The sequence below is a fragment of the Botryllus schlosseri genome, chromosome 10, assembly GCF_051294905.1.
Source record: "Botryllus schlosseri isolate E-star chromosome 10, Bs_hap1, whole genome shotgun sequence".
In the NCBI taxonomy this organism is placed as follows: Eukaryota; Metazoa; Chordata; class Ascidiacea; order Stolidobranchia; family Styelidae; genus Botryllus; species Botryllus schlosseri.
Window position 1 is genome coordinate 9,199,731 of NC_137245.1, and position 13,113 is coordinate 9,212,843.

General features: G+C 38.8%; 1 protein-coding gene across 1 annotated transcript in view; it reads right to left on the reverse strand.

The window, feature by feature from the left end:
• Positions 1-8,833: 8,833 nt before the first annotated feature.
• LOC145448125 (regulator of G-protein signaling 22-like) overlaps positions 8,834-13,113 on the reverse strand; it is a 41,607-nt gene continuing 37,327 nt past the window's right edge. Inside the window, exons 36-38 of the mRNA XM_080326450.1 lie at positions 12,328-12,445; positions 10,013-10,128; positions 8,834-9,120 (exon numbers count right to left, since the gene is read on the reverse strand). Of these exons, the coding sequence (XP_080182576.1) occupies positions 9,076-9,120; positions 10,013-10,128; positions 12,328-12,445 (279 nt within the window). The 3' untranslated portion in view covers positions 8,834-9,075. The remainder of the gene's footprint in view (positions 9,121-10,012; positions 10,129-12,327; positions 12,446-13,113) is intronic.

Genomic DNA, 13,113 nt, shown 5'->3' on the forward strand with positions numbered 1-13,113 from the left:
GTTAAATCACTTTTTCAGACGGATCGACAATAGCATACTTGACTTTCGGTAACGCAATGACTGTCCTGATCATGAAATGCAAGCTCGGAAATAACATTGCGCGACAATTCAAGAATACGAGTGTATCAAGCAAACAAGAATGAATACACAAAATTGATGATTAGAAATTGGAAAACGTGCTTTCAATCACTAATTGCCCTCTTTATTGAGCACCAGGGCAGGGCTCGGACACCGCATTGACCAGCTCGCATCGCGGCAATAGTAGGCTATGATGACTATAGTAGGGATCTGGGCTGCTTGTATACATTTCTCAAATTGGTGCTGGAGTAAACGATCGTGCGCTTGAATGAATTTCAATTCATAGGCAAAAACGATAACACACTATCCAATTTGGCGCTACGATTAAAAAACGATCAACTAAGAACGTGAATTTGCTCGTACAATCCTGAAAGTAGACAATGTTTCTCGGCGTGCGGCATGCATGCCTCTAAATCAACATGTGCAGCAAGGTCATAGTTATATCCTATGGCGTCGCTTATATATTCGTCTCATTACTAATTAGGTATAGGTTGTTGCTCATCTCACATATAGTCATCAATCCCGTTACGTGACATGCATGGTTTTCATTATTTTTCGAACCACACAATTGCCCATCGGTGTTGTGCTGATTACGAAATTGAGGATATATACCTATAATACAGTAATTACGGAGTAAGCGCGGCAAATCCAGGCTTGGCGCCTACGTATAAACAGGGTTACTGGTTAGTTATAAAAGGTGGTGCCAACGAAGCAACTATTCCTAATTTTTTGAACGATTATTGTAAAATTATGTGAATTCCGCCATCAGTAAAAGCATAGCATCTTATGAAATGCATCAGAGCCGGAGCTACTGTTCATAGAATCGGCTCCAGCTCCTCCTGAATTTTTTGTAGGGCTTTGGATCCGCTGAAAATGCACGGCTCCGGCTCCAAAGCCCTGCGTATATGAAGTACGTAACTCACAACTGTGGTGGCTGAAGTCGGAGTCGTGGTAAAAATACTGATTGGAGTAATTCTCGAAATTAGATTTAACATCAGGTAAAATTGCAAGGCCAACCAAAATTTCATTAGAGCACAACTATAATAAATAAACAAAGAATCGGTCACCGTAAATACTATTTTCTTCAAATCCAAATTTTTTCGATGGCAATAACCCCGCTTCCACTGGTTGGAAATGAACCAAATTTGGTGAGCATCGTGCCTATAGACAGCCTAACACTTTCATGGGGTGAACAGAAAATTTTCAAATTTTTTATTACTTATTTTTATTTAATAAATAGAAACTTTCTTCTCCTGTAGCAAAGCGGTTACGGGCTGGAATTGAACCAAATTTTGTGTGTAGTAGGGATGATGCGAACCTCTGAAAGGTTCAGGTTCGTGTGAACGTGAACCTTTTTGAAAGGTTCTGTGTGAACGAGAACGTGAACCTCATGACGTCACGTGACGTCATATTTTTAATTCCAGCCATATCTTTCAATGAAGTGATAGCCTATATTATTGTGCACGATACCCAGCGCCGACTCGGGCCACATAATGCCACAATGCTGAAGTACATATTGGCGTTTTAGGTCGCTAAATGTATCAACCTATAGGCAATCAGATGATACAATACTCCCATAAAATCACTATCATCCGTCGCTTTGCCAACGATTTCGACGAGAAGTTATCAAGGGAATATAAGCTTACGTCTTAACAGTGTTGGGATCAAGTCACTACCTTCGAGTCACGAGTCATCTCGAGTCATTGCAGATTTTGACTCGAGTCAAGTCAAGTCAATCGATTTTCAAAGGTGACTCGAGTCAAGTCAAGTCACTCGTTTTTTGGAGGTGACTCGAGTCAAGTCGAGTCAAGTCAAGTCAAGTCACGAGTCAAGTCACAATTCAAGTCAAATTGAATTTTCGAAGTATGAGTGATGATTCAAAGTCATTACATTTTGCTAGCTGTGTGAAAGACAGATTAAATAATCATTTATCTTAATCAAATAACGAATATCTCGTTAAATATGCATGCAAAAAGACGGTATATCGCTCACGCACACGTAGAACTGCTAATAATGTACGTGAGTAACTGTACAGCTCCATACTACAGTCAGTTCTTATCAGCCAAAATATAGGACCTAATACGAAGCTTCGAGAAGTTGAAACAAATTGATATGGTACAATAGCCTACACTACTTATCTACACTTCCATGAGAATATAAACGCACCCAATATATTCGTTCGATTAATATCACACAAGAGGATTGGTAAATGTGAGCACTGCATGGGCAACGTAAGCATTGAGCCGTCTAAGAAATAGAGACACATTGATATTTAGATTAATTTTCTACATTGCGGTCAATTTATTTGTGATCGAACAATGGAGGAACCTTGTAACGTACAATTAGTGAATGACTGGTTGTTCTCACAAGTGACACCAGGGTATCTCGAACAATCCGAACATCCACAAGATACAGTGATTTATTCGACACCGCTTACTTAATGACTTGAAATTGACTCGTAAATTTTGCTCCGAGTCACGAGTCAATGCACATTTTTGAAGCTCCGAGTCAAGTCAAGTCAAGTCATTTTTCCAAAGTGACTCGAGTCAAGTCAAGTCATACGAAAAAGTTGACTCGAGTCTGACTCGAGTCAAGTCATGACTCGAGTCATCCCAACACTGCGTCTTAACCGTCTTGGCCGTACCGGACAATGTATTCGGCGTCTGAGTGTTGCTGCATTGATATTGAGCAGAGTGTAAAACAGGGTTCTATACTTGCTACCGATATTAGGCTACCCCACAAGTTATACAACTGTAGCCAATACCTCAATCGCACGGATTTGGTTTTAATGATACAGTTAACATATGAAGTCAAGATTGATACCATAAGGTTTGTTACATCAAAAAACGATATCAATCTCATTGATTACTTGAATAAGCATCATTCGCTGACTACATGTAGTGTATTTTTGTCGTGATGTTGTGTGATTGCGGGTTAAGTTCACAGCAGAGTCACTAAATTTTCACAAACGGAAAGCTGGATATTCTGAGCAAACTTTTGTAACTAAGCAAGTAAAATTTTTAGGATTGTCAAGGTGCATGCTCGTATTGTGTTGATTTTTCTATACATAGAGTGACCCGCGGTTAAAATGCAATAAGTTTGAACCAAAGATGTCATAATGAAGTGAAAATTGTAATATATGAAAAAGGTTCACAGTGCAGAACCTACCAAGGTTCTGTTGTGAACGCGAACCTCCAAATTTCCGAGGTTCACACCATCCCTAGTGTGTAGGCTTAAATTAGGTAACCTAACAATTTTATCAAGTAGCCAGTACGATTTGAGAAAAAAAGTCATTTTTGAAGATCCCTAATGACCATTAAGTAGAATATTCTGTAGCAGAATTATTTGACTTGCAATTTTTCTTCGCACTTCGCATGATTTATTGTCACATTTCCTGCTTTAGTATTGGAAACCATCCTAGAAATTATAAATAAGCGTAATTTACAGAATTGAGTCCAACTATACTCGCAATCTCACAAATAGGGGAGATAACGTGTCGTCCAGCACAGTACTTAACAATATATAATTTTTGTAAATAAAAAATAGGGTGCGAGGTGTGGGCCGGGGGTGATGAGGTATGAGCCGATGCCTGTATTGAATCAATAAATGCTATTCATTATCCTAAAAACCTCAACTCTTGTCACAGTTACCAACAATTTGGATAAACTGATATAAAGTTGGTCTGGAAGGCACTGGCGTAGCAGCATCTGTTGCCGCCCCTGGCTCTCGATTAAAATGCCGCCCCCTAAGTAGACCGCAGCAAATTTCGACATAGATTCCTGTTCAAGCAATCTAGTCAATAAAGATAATTACAAATAATACGCCGCGTTTCAGCGTCACCGTCTCAACGTTAATAAGGCAAAAAATAATAAAGACAAGAAATAACGAACGAATGTATTGTGCACATAGGGAAGGCGACGAGTGACGCAGTGTGTAAATCAACTGCGCTGCGGCACAAATTGTGGTTAGTCCGAACCCATGTTCAAGCTAGTTTCTATGTGTCGGAGGTTCGGAGGCTCTTCATCGCTGATCCGACTGTACTAACAGTGCTGTCTTGAAAAGACACAGAAACACAATAAGCCACGCTGCACAAAGTCGGCATGCGAGACCAGAAGTTGAATGCATGGGGGAGTGAAATGAAGAGTGAATAGTGAAATGAAAGTGAACGATCGCGAAGCGCTTGAAGAAAGACGCAAATATCAACGATACTTAAAAAGACAATGACACTGAACTGTATAATTTCCATGTCGTGATGCGCAAGGCCTAACAAGCGTCATTGAAGTGCCTTGAATTCATACTAATAATAATAATATTGTGCAGATAGAAAATCAATAGCCGCCTCAAAACATAACATTTCGGGCTTTCGCCGAAACAAAATCAGCGATAATATCCTCAAATTCAAGTTTTTGAACGTAGTCTCTTTCAATAGACAGATTGGATAGAGCTGATAGGCGATCATTATTCATGGCAGAACGTAAATACGACCTAATCAGCTTGAGCTTTGAGAAGCTCCTCTCACAGCTCGCAATTGAAACATCAATGGCCAGATAAAGTTACAGACACGAGCATAAATACGGAGTCGAATCAAGTAGCTTTGCATTAACTAACCACTGTAAAACATCAAACGCTGTTGCACTATACGATCAAACGTGGTTTCACTGCTCCGCACCAACGTCTTAAATCTGTCAATTTCCGCAGCTAACTCCAATAAGTCCACCTCGTCGTCATGAGTGCTTTTAAAAGCGCTGGTGAATCAATTGGGACTTTCGCTTTGCAGCAGCGCCTGGGGATAAAAAATCCAAACATATCATTTAAGTGGTGTATGCCGGTAAACCTAGTTTCAGCTTCAAGTTGAAATCTGCTTCTGTATTTCTGCTTGTCTTGCTTTCTTCTTCTTTCTAAAGAAAGCTCCACTCTCTTGACACGTTTTAATTTCGAGTCTTAAACACTTGTATAAATTTAAGCACAATCTGTCAATCTGACATTTATTCCCAACTTAAGCAATTCCTAGGACTGGTTTACCTTCACAGCAATCTCGGTCTGCTGTACCAAATCCTAACTCAGAGTATAGACCACTAACGTACGAATAGATGCGCAACTTAGTTCTCACACTTGAATACGCCAGTGTTGGGATGACTCGAGTCATGACTTGACTCGAGTCAGACTCGAGTCAACTTTTTCGTATGACTTGACTTGACTCGGGTCACTTTGGAAAAATGACTTGATTTGACTTGACTCGGAGCTTCAAAAATGTGCATTGACTCGTGACTCGGAGCAAAATTTACGAGTCAATTTCAAGTCATTAAGTAAGCGGTGTCGAATAAATCCCTGTATCTTGTGTATGTTCGGATTGTTCGAGATACGCCGGTGTCACTTGTGAGAACAGCCAGTCATTCAGTGATTGTACGATACAAGGTTCCTTCATTGTTAGATCACAAATAAATTGACCGCAAAGTAAAAATTTAATGTAAATAGCAATGTGTCTCTGTTTCTTAGACGGCTCAATGCTTACGCCCAGTGCTCACATTTACCAAACCTCTTGTGTGATTTAAATCGAACGAATATATATCGTGCGTTTATATTCTCACGGATGTGTAGATGGGTAGTGTAGGCTATTGTACCATATCAATTTGTTGTAACTTCTCGAAGCTTCATATTAGGTGCTATATTTTGGCTGATAAGAACTGACTGTAGTAGGTATAGCTGTGCAGTTACTCACATACTTTATTAGCAGTTCTACGTGTGCGTGAAGGATACGCCGTCTTTTTGCGTGTATATTTAACTAGATATTCGTTATTTGATCTAGACAAATGATCATTTAATCTGTCTTTCACACAGCTAGCAAAATGTAATGAATCATCACTCATACTTTGAAAATTCAATTTGACTTGAATTGTGACTTGACTCGTGACTTGACTTGACTCGACTCGACTTGACTCGAGTCACCTCCAAAAAACGAGTGACTTGACTTGACTCGAGTCACCTTTGAAAATCTATTGACTTGACTTGACTCGAGTCAAAATCTGCAATGACTCGAGATGACTCGTGAGTCGTGACTCGAAGTTAGTGACTTGATCCCAACACTGGAATACGCAGACAAGCCTACTGCTGAGCCAGCTAAAAGCAGCATAATTGGTCTTAGTCATCCTATAGTTGGCAAGGCCCTCCGAGTGCTCAAATTTAACAATACTGATCTTCATCGAAAGCTATTGGTGGCCTGATTCCGAAAATACAATTTAAATGCTAGTCTGAAAATCGGCGTAGTTCCGAATAATCGCTCGATATAATTTCCATTATCATGGCCAATTGGTCATTGTGTTGCGATTGTTAAGAACAACCGGCCATGACGGCTATTTCGGAGTGGTTCCATTGTCATGTTAACATATTAATTCGTGTTTACGGAATCAGCGCAACACTAGCTTTCGATTGAGACCAGTTTGATTAAATTCAACTCGCGGGACGCCAGCTATAGGACTACCAATAACGCTGCTTTTAGCCGGCATGTGCAGCATCGTTTTGCCGCCCCCTTCGAGCCTGCCGCAGAGCCAGAACCGCCAGGTGGCTGCTACGCCAGTGCTGGAAGGGGAAATTTCATTCATTTCAATTCCTGTTTTGATCATAAGTCATAACGAAAACAGGTAACTGAAAATATGTAACATGAAAATCACTATCAAATTATGCTTCCTTCGCCTAACTACCACATCAAATCCAAATGTCACAGATCTATCGCTTGTTAAAGTGGGAGTGACGAACCATAATCCATCTTGGACCATATGATGACATATGCCTGCCTGCTGTGCTAACAAACTTTTCGCCTCGTCTTCATTAAAGACAGATTGGCAAACGATTTTGAAAACTTTTTCGCGCTAGATTCATCCAATTTTTTCCAGATACATGTTAAATGTAGCTCTACCAATTTTGTTTCTCTCTTTGATACCTCCCATGCTTTAACTTTTCGTGTTGCCAAGCTCAGATCTGATTCTGAAATCTGGCCTTTTTTGTCAGCCTCATGATTTATACTTTCAAGTTATTGTATATTAGGCTTACCATATTTTGGAAATGTAAAAAGAGGACACTTTTTCAAAAATTTCAGACATGCAAAACTGGAGAAGAATTCTCAAAAACCGGTAAATTTTTCCCAATTCGTGATCGGTTGACTAAAAAAAAAAAGGTCATCACTTCCGCTCAGAGCTCAAAATAACGTTTTTCTCTCCACATTGCCAGGGGGATGACTAAAAAAAAGGTATTCTTTTCGCTCAGAGCTAAAATCTCCGCTTTTCCCTCCGAAATACCCGCCGGAGCTTCACTTCTGCGCTAGTTTGCGGCATACCACTCGCAATTTCCTCTAAATCTGACCTAAATTTTCAAAAAAGAGGACAAAATCTCAAAAAAGAGGACAAAAGGGCGTCCTCCGAGGACACTTTCAAAAATGTCAAAAAAGAGGACAAATCCTCTTAAAAGAGGACGTATGGTAAGTCTATTGTATATGGTAGGGTTACCATATTTTGGAAATCTAAAAAGAGGACACTTTTTCAGAAATTGGAGACTTGCAAAACCAGAGAAGAATTCTCAAAAATCGGTGAATTTTTCCCACTTTGTGATCGGTTGATCAGTCGCATTTTGCTATAAATTTGACCTAAATTCTCGACAAAGAGGACAAAAGGGCGTCCTCCGAGGACACTTTCAAAAAAGAGGACGAATCCTCTTAAAAGAGGACGTATGGTAACCCTAGTATATGGGAGGGATAAGACTAACGGCTTCTGTATTGTAGTGTTAAATATATTTAATAGGATCAATCAAATATTGATTTCAGGTGCATGCTATGCTGTCCCCAACCAGCTGAAAGGCCAACACCTTACACACTCTTGGTGATTCTTACCATAATTTAGATTTCCGAGTGATTGACAAAGCATTAAAACTATTCTCAATAGATAGCATAGTTCTATAGCTTTCACACCATAAATAAGTCTAATCCAAACATGCACATACGTAGACTCAAACCTAAATTCCATATTTTCAGAAAAAATTACTATAGACTGCAACAATTATATATCTCTAGCTGAGTCAAAAACTTTGCTGGCCACATGACTGTGAGTAACATGGGTGAGTCTGGAGTGTTTTTCTTAAAATCACAGAACTTTATAAGTATGTATATGTGATGTCACAGTCGCCTGGCAGTGGCCCATACTTACACACTCCCCCCTACTACATTGTGCAGTAACGCAAAATTTAACATTACGACTTTTGTATAAATCAATATTTGGTCAAAGTTAAGATTATTATTGATTGTCAATGAAAGTAAAAATTTACAATTTTACAAATTTACAATTCATTCATTTTAGGTTAAAAATAACCACCTTACTGACTAGCCTACTAAAAAAAGATCAATGCATCTTCACCCGGATTTAGGAATCAGGTTACCATGTATGGAATCGGTGTCCTGTGCTCACACTATGTTTTATTTTTTTATTAAATTACTTCAACTTGGAAAATCGCCACTGCTCACATGTTATATTAAGCAAAACGTACCGAGATTTCAGTAGGGTAGATTACTAAAATTCCTTAGGTTGAAACCCCTGTTTCAGCGTGTCAGGTTGTCCGGTTAAAGGCTTTGCTTTCCAGCATTCCTTTAACTTGAGTAACTATGCTAACTACATAGACAACCTCTGCTAGTAGTTACCTTTATTATAAGAGAAAATGCCTGCATATCAATTGATTTATCGCCTGCAACACATTATTGAGGATATACAAAATGGCATATGAAGAGTCGGCTAGTATATTTGATAATCTCTGTCGCATTAATAGCAAACACATATATATATATATATATATATAAACAATAATACTTACATCCATCGACGAATATTGATGGTAAGTGCGGTTAAGATCAAGAAATACTACGGTAGCAGACACTAATAAATTACGGCATGTTGTATCAAACGATAGAGTATCCGACACATTTATGGACGCAATCGAGTAGTCTGTCATGATATGGGTTCATGTTGATTTCGTATCTCCACTCCCAATGCTGCCAACTTTCCTCTGTAAAAGTTACTTGTTTCTACATTCGATTCGTAGTCTGCCAGCAGACTAAATGTTATCTGCCACAGGGAAACAGCTTATCTACAAAGTGATGCATATCTTTAAACATTTTTTTGATCAAGCAACTACCTTCGAGTCGCTGCAAAATTTGGCTCGAGTCACGTCACGGTAATTTTTAAATTGATTTCAGTCAAGTGAAGTTATATAAAATTTTCCGATTTCGGTTCTTATTCAGTCATTAAATATTTTCGTTTAAATTTAATGTATGGATGCATATCTGCAATTGGGCTTAATCACGACGAACTAGTCAAACTTGGTACTATGTCATTTTTAACCTATTAAAACAATAGAGTCACTGCTTGTATTCATGTACATTGAAAAGAAATGTTGCTGGTATGATCCATCCAAAGATGTAGTATGACGCACGGAGTATAACTACACATTAGTGTGTTTATTTACTGAAGTGTTGGATGAAGACTAAAAGGCAGCACCAGTCTCGTATTTGTGTTGACGAAAAATAACATATGAGCACGTAGGAGAGCTTTGTTACCAAATTTTGATGAAATCTCCAAGAATGAACACTCTATAGTTTTTATACACCTTACTTAATATATCCTTGCACGGTTTTCAAGATCATTATGATGGCGGCTAACGGCATGTCAAGGCTGTTTTGTCTGTGATTTCGCTTATTATGGATTTAATCACACCGAAAATCCAGTATATAAAGGATTAGTAATGATAATGCTATTGCTCTACTTTTGATGTATAGCATTTGATGAATGTAAAATAGACTCGAAATGTGTCTCCAAGTAACGATTCTTCTATATTTTTCGTACGCTGAGTCCGAGTCAATTCAACACAACACAGACAGTAAAATTGAAGCTGACCGCACCTTTTTTTTCTTATTCGTGTTTTTCGCTGTCTGGGACGAAGATGACGCAGCGTATGACGACACAGAACTACCAGTGTCCGATATGTTTGCAACTCCCTCTTCATCAGATGAGACATCTGCAACAGAAGTATTGAGTAACGCAGGGGTGTCCAAACATTTTTGGAATATTTACACTTCAGGTAGAAAGTAGTTTTGCTATAAGTTTGCATTACCGTAATGAATGAAATTGTCATAAGAAACCTGTACCATTGCATATTTTCGAAGATAGTGCGCATTTGTAGCGTAATTAATTAGTCAGTTTTTCCTAGTGGCTAAGATGAATATTGCACCTCCGACAAACTGCAAAAAGTATGTGACTCCTCGATAAATCTGTTTATTCACAGTACCGTACTCACTTGTGTAGTTATCAGATTGTTAATTTTCTACTTCCATATCAAGTAGTTTCGACATATTTTGGACGTTGCTAGTACTCTTTGTCATTGAGTACAAAATCGAGTCATTACTTCCGCTTCAACATGAGTAGCAATGCTGCCTTCTTTGACCTTTGCTGTTACTCTACTTTACATCAACTAACTACTTCACATAAAAGCACTGATCCTTTGACCCCATTTGAAAAACACAGTGGGCACTTTAGCTGGTGCTCTATAGTACGGTAGTTGGAATAAAATTTTAGACCATCATTCCATTTCGTGAATAGCCTAGCACTGTTGCACAGTAGGGTTGTCCAAAATTTGGAAAATCTCAAAATATATGCGTATCCATGTCTCATTCTGTAGATTATTGATAAAAAATGTCAATGAACCTGCAATAAGCTTACAGGAAAGTCGTTAACATTTGTCTAAATGCGTTTGAAAGTAGCTGCCATAGAGTGGGCGGGTTAGCGACCATAGAACGGCGAAAAGACTAGTAATCACGAAATCACGTCTCTTGATTGGTTAATCAGCTATGCTTCAATGATCACGACCACGGCGGCTTGCTGATTATGTGCTTCTACTAGTTCAAGAAGTACGCTAACGGCAATTATGATTCTGTAAGCGCATTGTACGTTGGTGATTAAATACTAAAATGAGACACTTGGTCATTGAATTTTTAGTGTTAAAACTAGATAACGATAGGTTCAGAACAACAATACCCTCTTGCAGGCATGACAGAGGTGAAACAGCGAATGCATGTGAAATTATAGATCCCAGAAATACCTATCTGATGTGATCGAGATTACGCCAAGTTGTCCTGCTTTTCTGGGTGCAGTGCAGGTAAAGTATATTAGTTATCGCCAAACTGGTGCAGCACACCATGCGAGATGGATTCTGGACACAATCCTGTATGCTCAGAAGATATGTGGGCCGACCAGGTAGCTTGCATTGGGACTCTAAAGAAATGTAACTATATACCGTACCGCTTCAATAGGCTACATTCTTTTTTATGTCCATGTCTGGTTTGATTCAAGCATTAGTCGTGATGCAGCCGGTAATGATCTAAGATTCATTATGGACATGCTAAACAATGCAAGCGAACAGTCTTTTTACTGGCCCTACCAGCATAGTCTATGCTTGCCTTTAGACTTTCTTCCGGGGCATCATTGTGGACTTAGACAGCTTTTAAGACTTCAATTATATAGACTCCCACGAGAAAATAAGATCAGACACAGTAGTGTCAATGTCAAGTTTTATATTTCTATTCAATCATGGAACATCCCCTCTGAAACTAGAAGTTCGTTCACCACTTGCATAAGCGCCTTTGCAAAATTTCTTCTCGTGTTTTTGTGCTTTCCCTCGATGAAAACAAGGCATACAGGCTACAACGGTTGCCTTTACAATAAGCCATCAAGTCATGTATGTGAAGTTTTTGTGAAGCAGCTGTTCTTTGTTCATCATGTATTTCGTCACTCGACGTGTTCAGAATTAATCTTGAATCATTATCTGCGGACCAACCTACAATGCGCTTACAGAATCACCGCCGTTAGCCGAATCCTCGACCAGCTGATCAGCAAGCCGCCACCGTCGTGATCATTGAAGCATAGCAGATTAGCCAATCAAGCGCCGTGATTTTGTGATTACTAGTCTGCTTGTCGTTCTATGGTCGCTGACACGCCCACTCTACGGCAGCTACTTTCAAACGCATTTAGACAAATGTTAACGACTTTCCTGTGAGATTATTTCAGGTTCATTGATGTTTTTTATCTATAATCTATAAAATGACACATGGATAGCGGATACGCATAAATTTTGAGATTTTCTAAATTATGGACAACCCTATTGCACAGTGCTATTGTTGTATTGAAATAGACGGTATAAAATGCAAACTGTGTAACATACCTTCGTCAACTTTGGGTAATCTTTCTATCGGAATCCGGCCTCTGAGTTCGTTTTCCATTGATAAAAGATTCTTTTCCCTGTCCAAGGCTTCGACGTACTTCCCATACGACCAATGGATCTACAAAAAAGCGTGCTATTCAATTATTATACAAAAAATGATGATTAAGTCAAACAAAAGCTGACTTATTAGTCGCATTCCATCCAATAACAACATTTACAAGGATATCTACAGAGACTGAATTCCCACTGAATTCCCACATTTGAAAAACTTCATCTGAACTGAATCAGAATCCAATAGCATACCAGACGATATTAGCAGGGCTGAGCAAACTCGAGTAACAGAGTATTTCGATTCCAAGTCGAACGCTAACGTTTGAGTCGAATATTCAAGTAACCCCCAATATGACCCCATAACAATAAAAATAGCATGAAGAGTTTAAAAAGTATCACTTTGTGATCAATCGAGGTGGTCAGTAATGAAGCGCTTCTACTTTTTCACAGTAAACAGAGATTTTTAATTGGCATACGGTTTGACGTTGTCATATTAAATATAGAGGTTGTTGTTATCGGTGAAGTAGTATTCAAGTCAGAACTTTGGCAAAAGTGCAATGAAATAGGTGAAGTTGAAAAAAGACCCAATCTTATATAATTTAATGTGGAACTGGCAATAATTTCTTTGTGGTTACATCATCAACACTCTAATAGTGTAATATCAAGTGATAGCAGAATACTCAAGTCGAAGCCTAGCACTCGATTCAATATCGAATCACTCATGTACTCAATTCA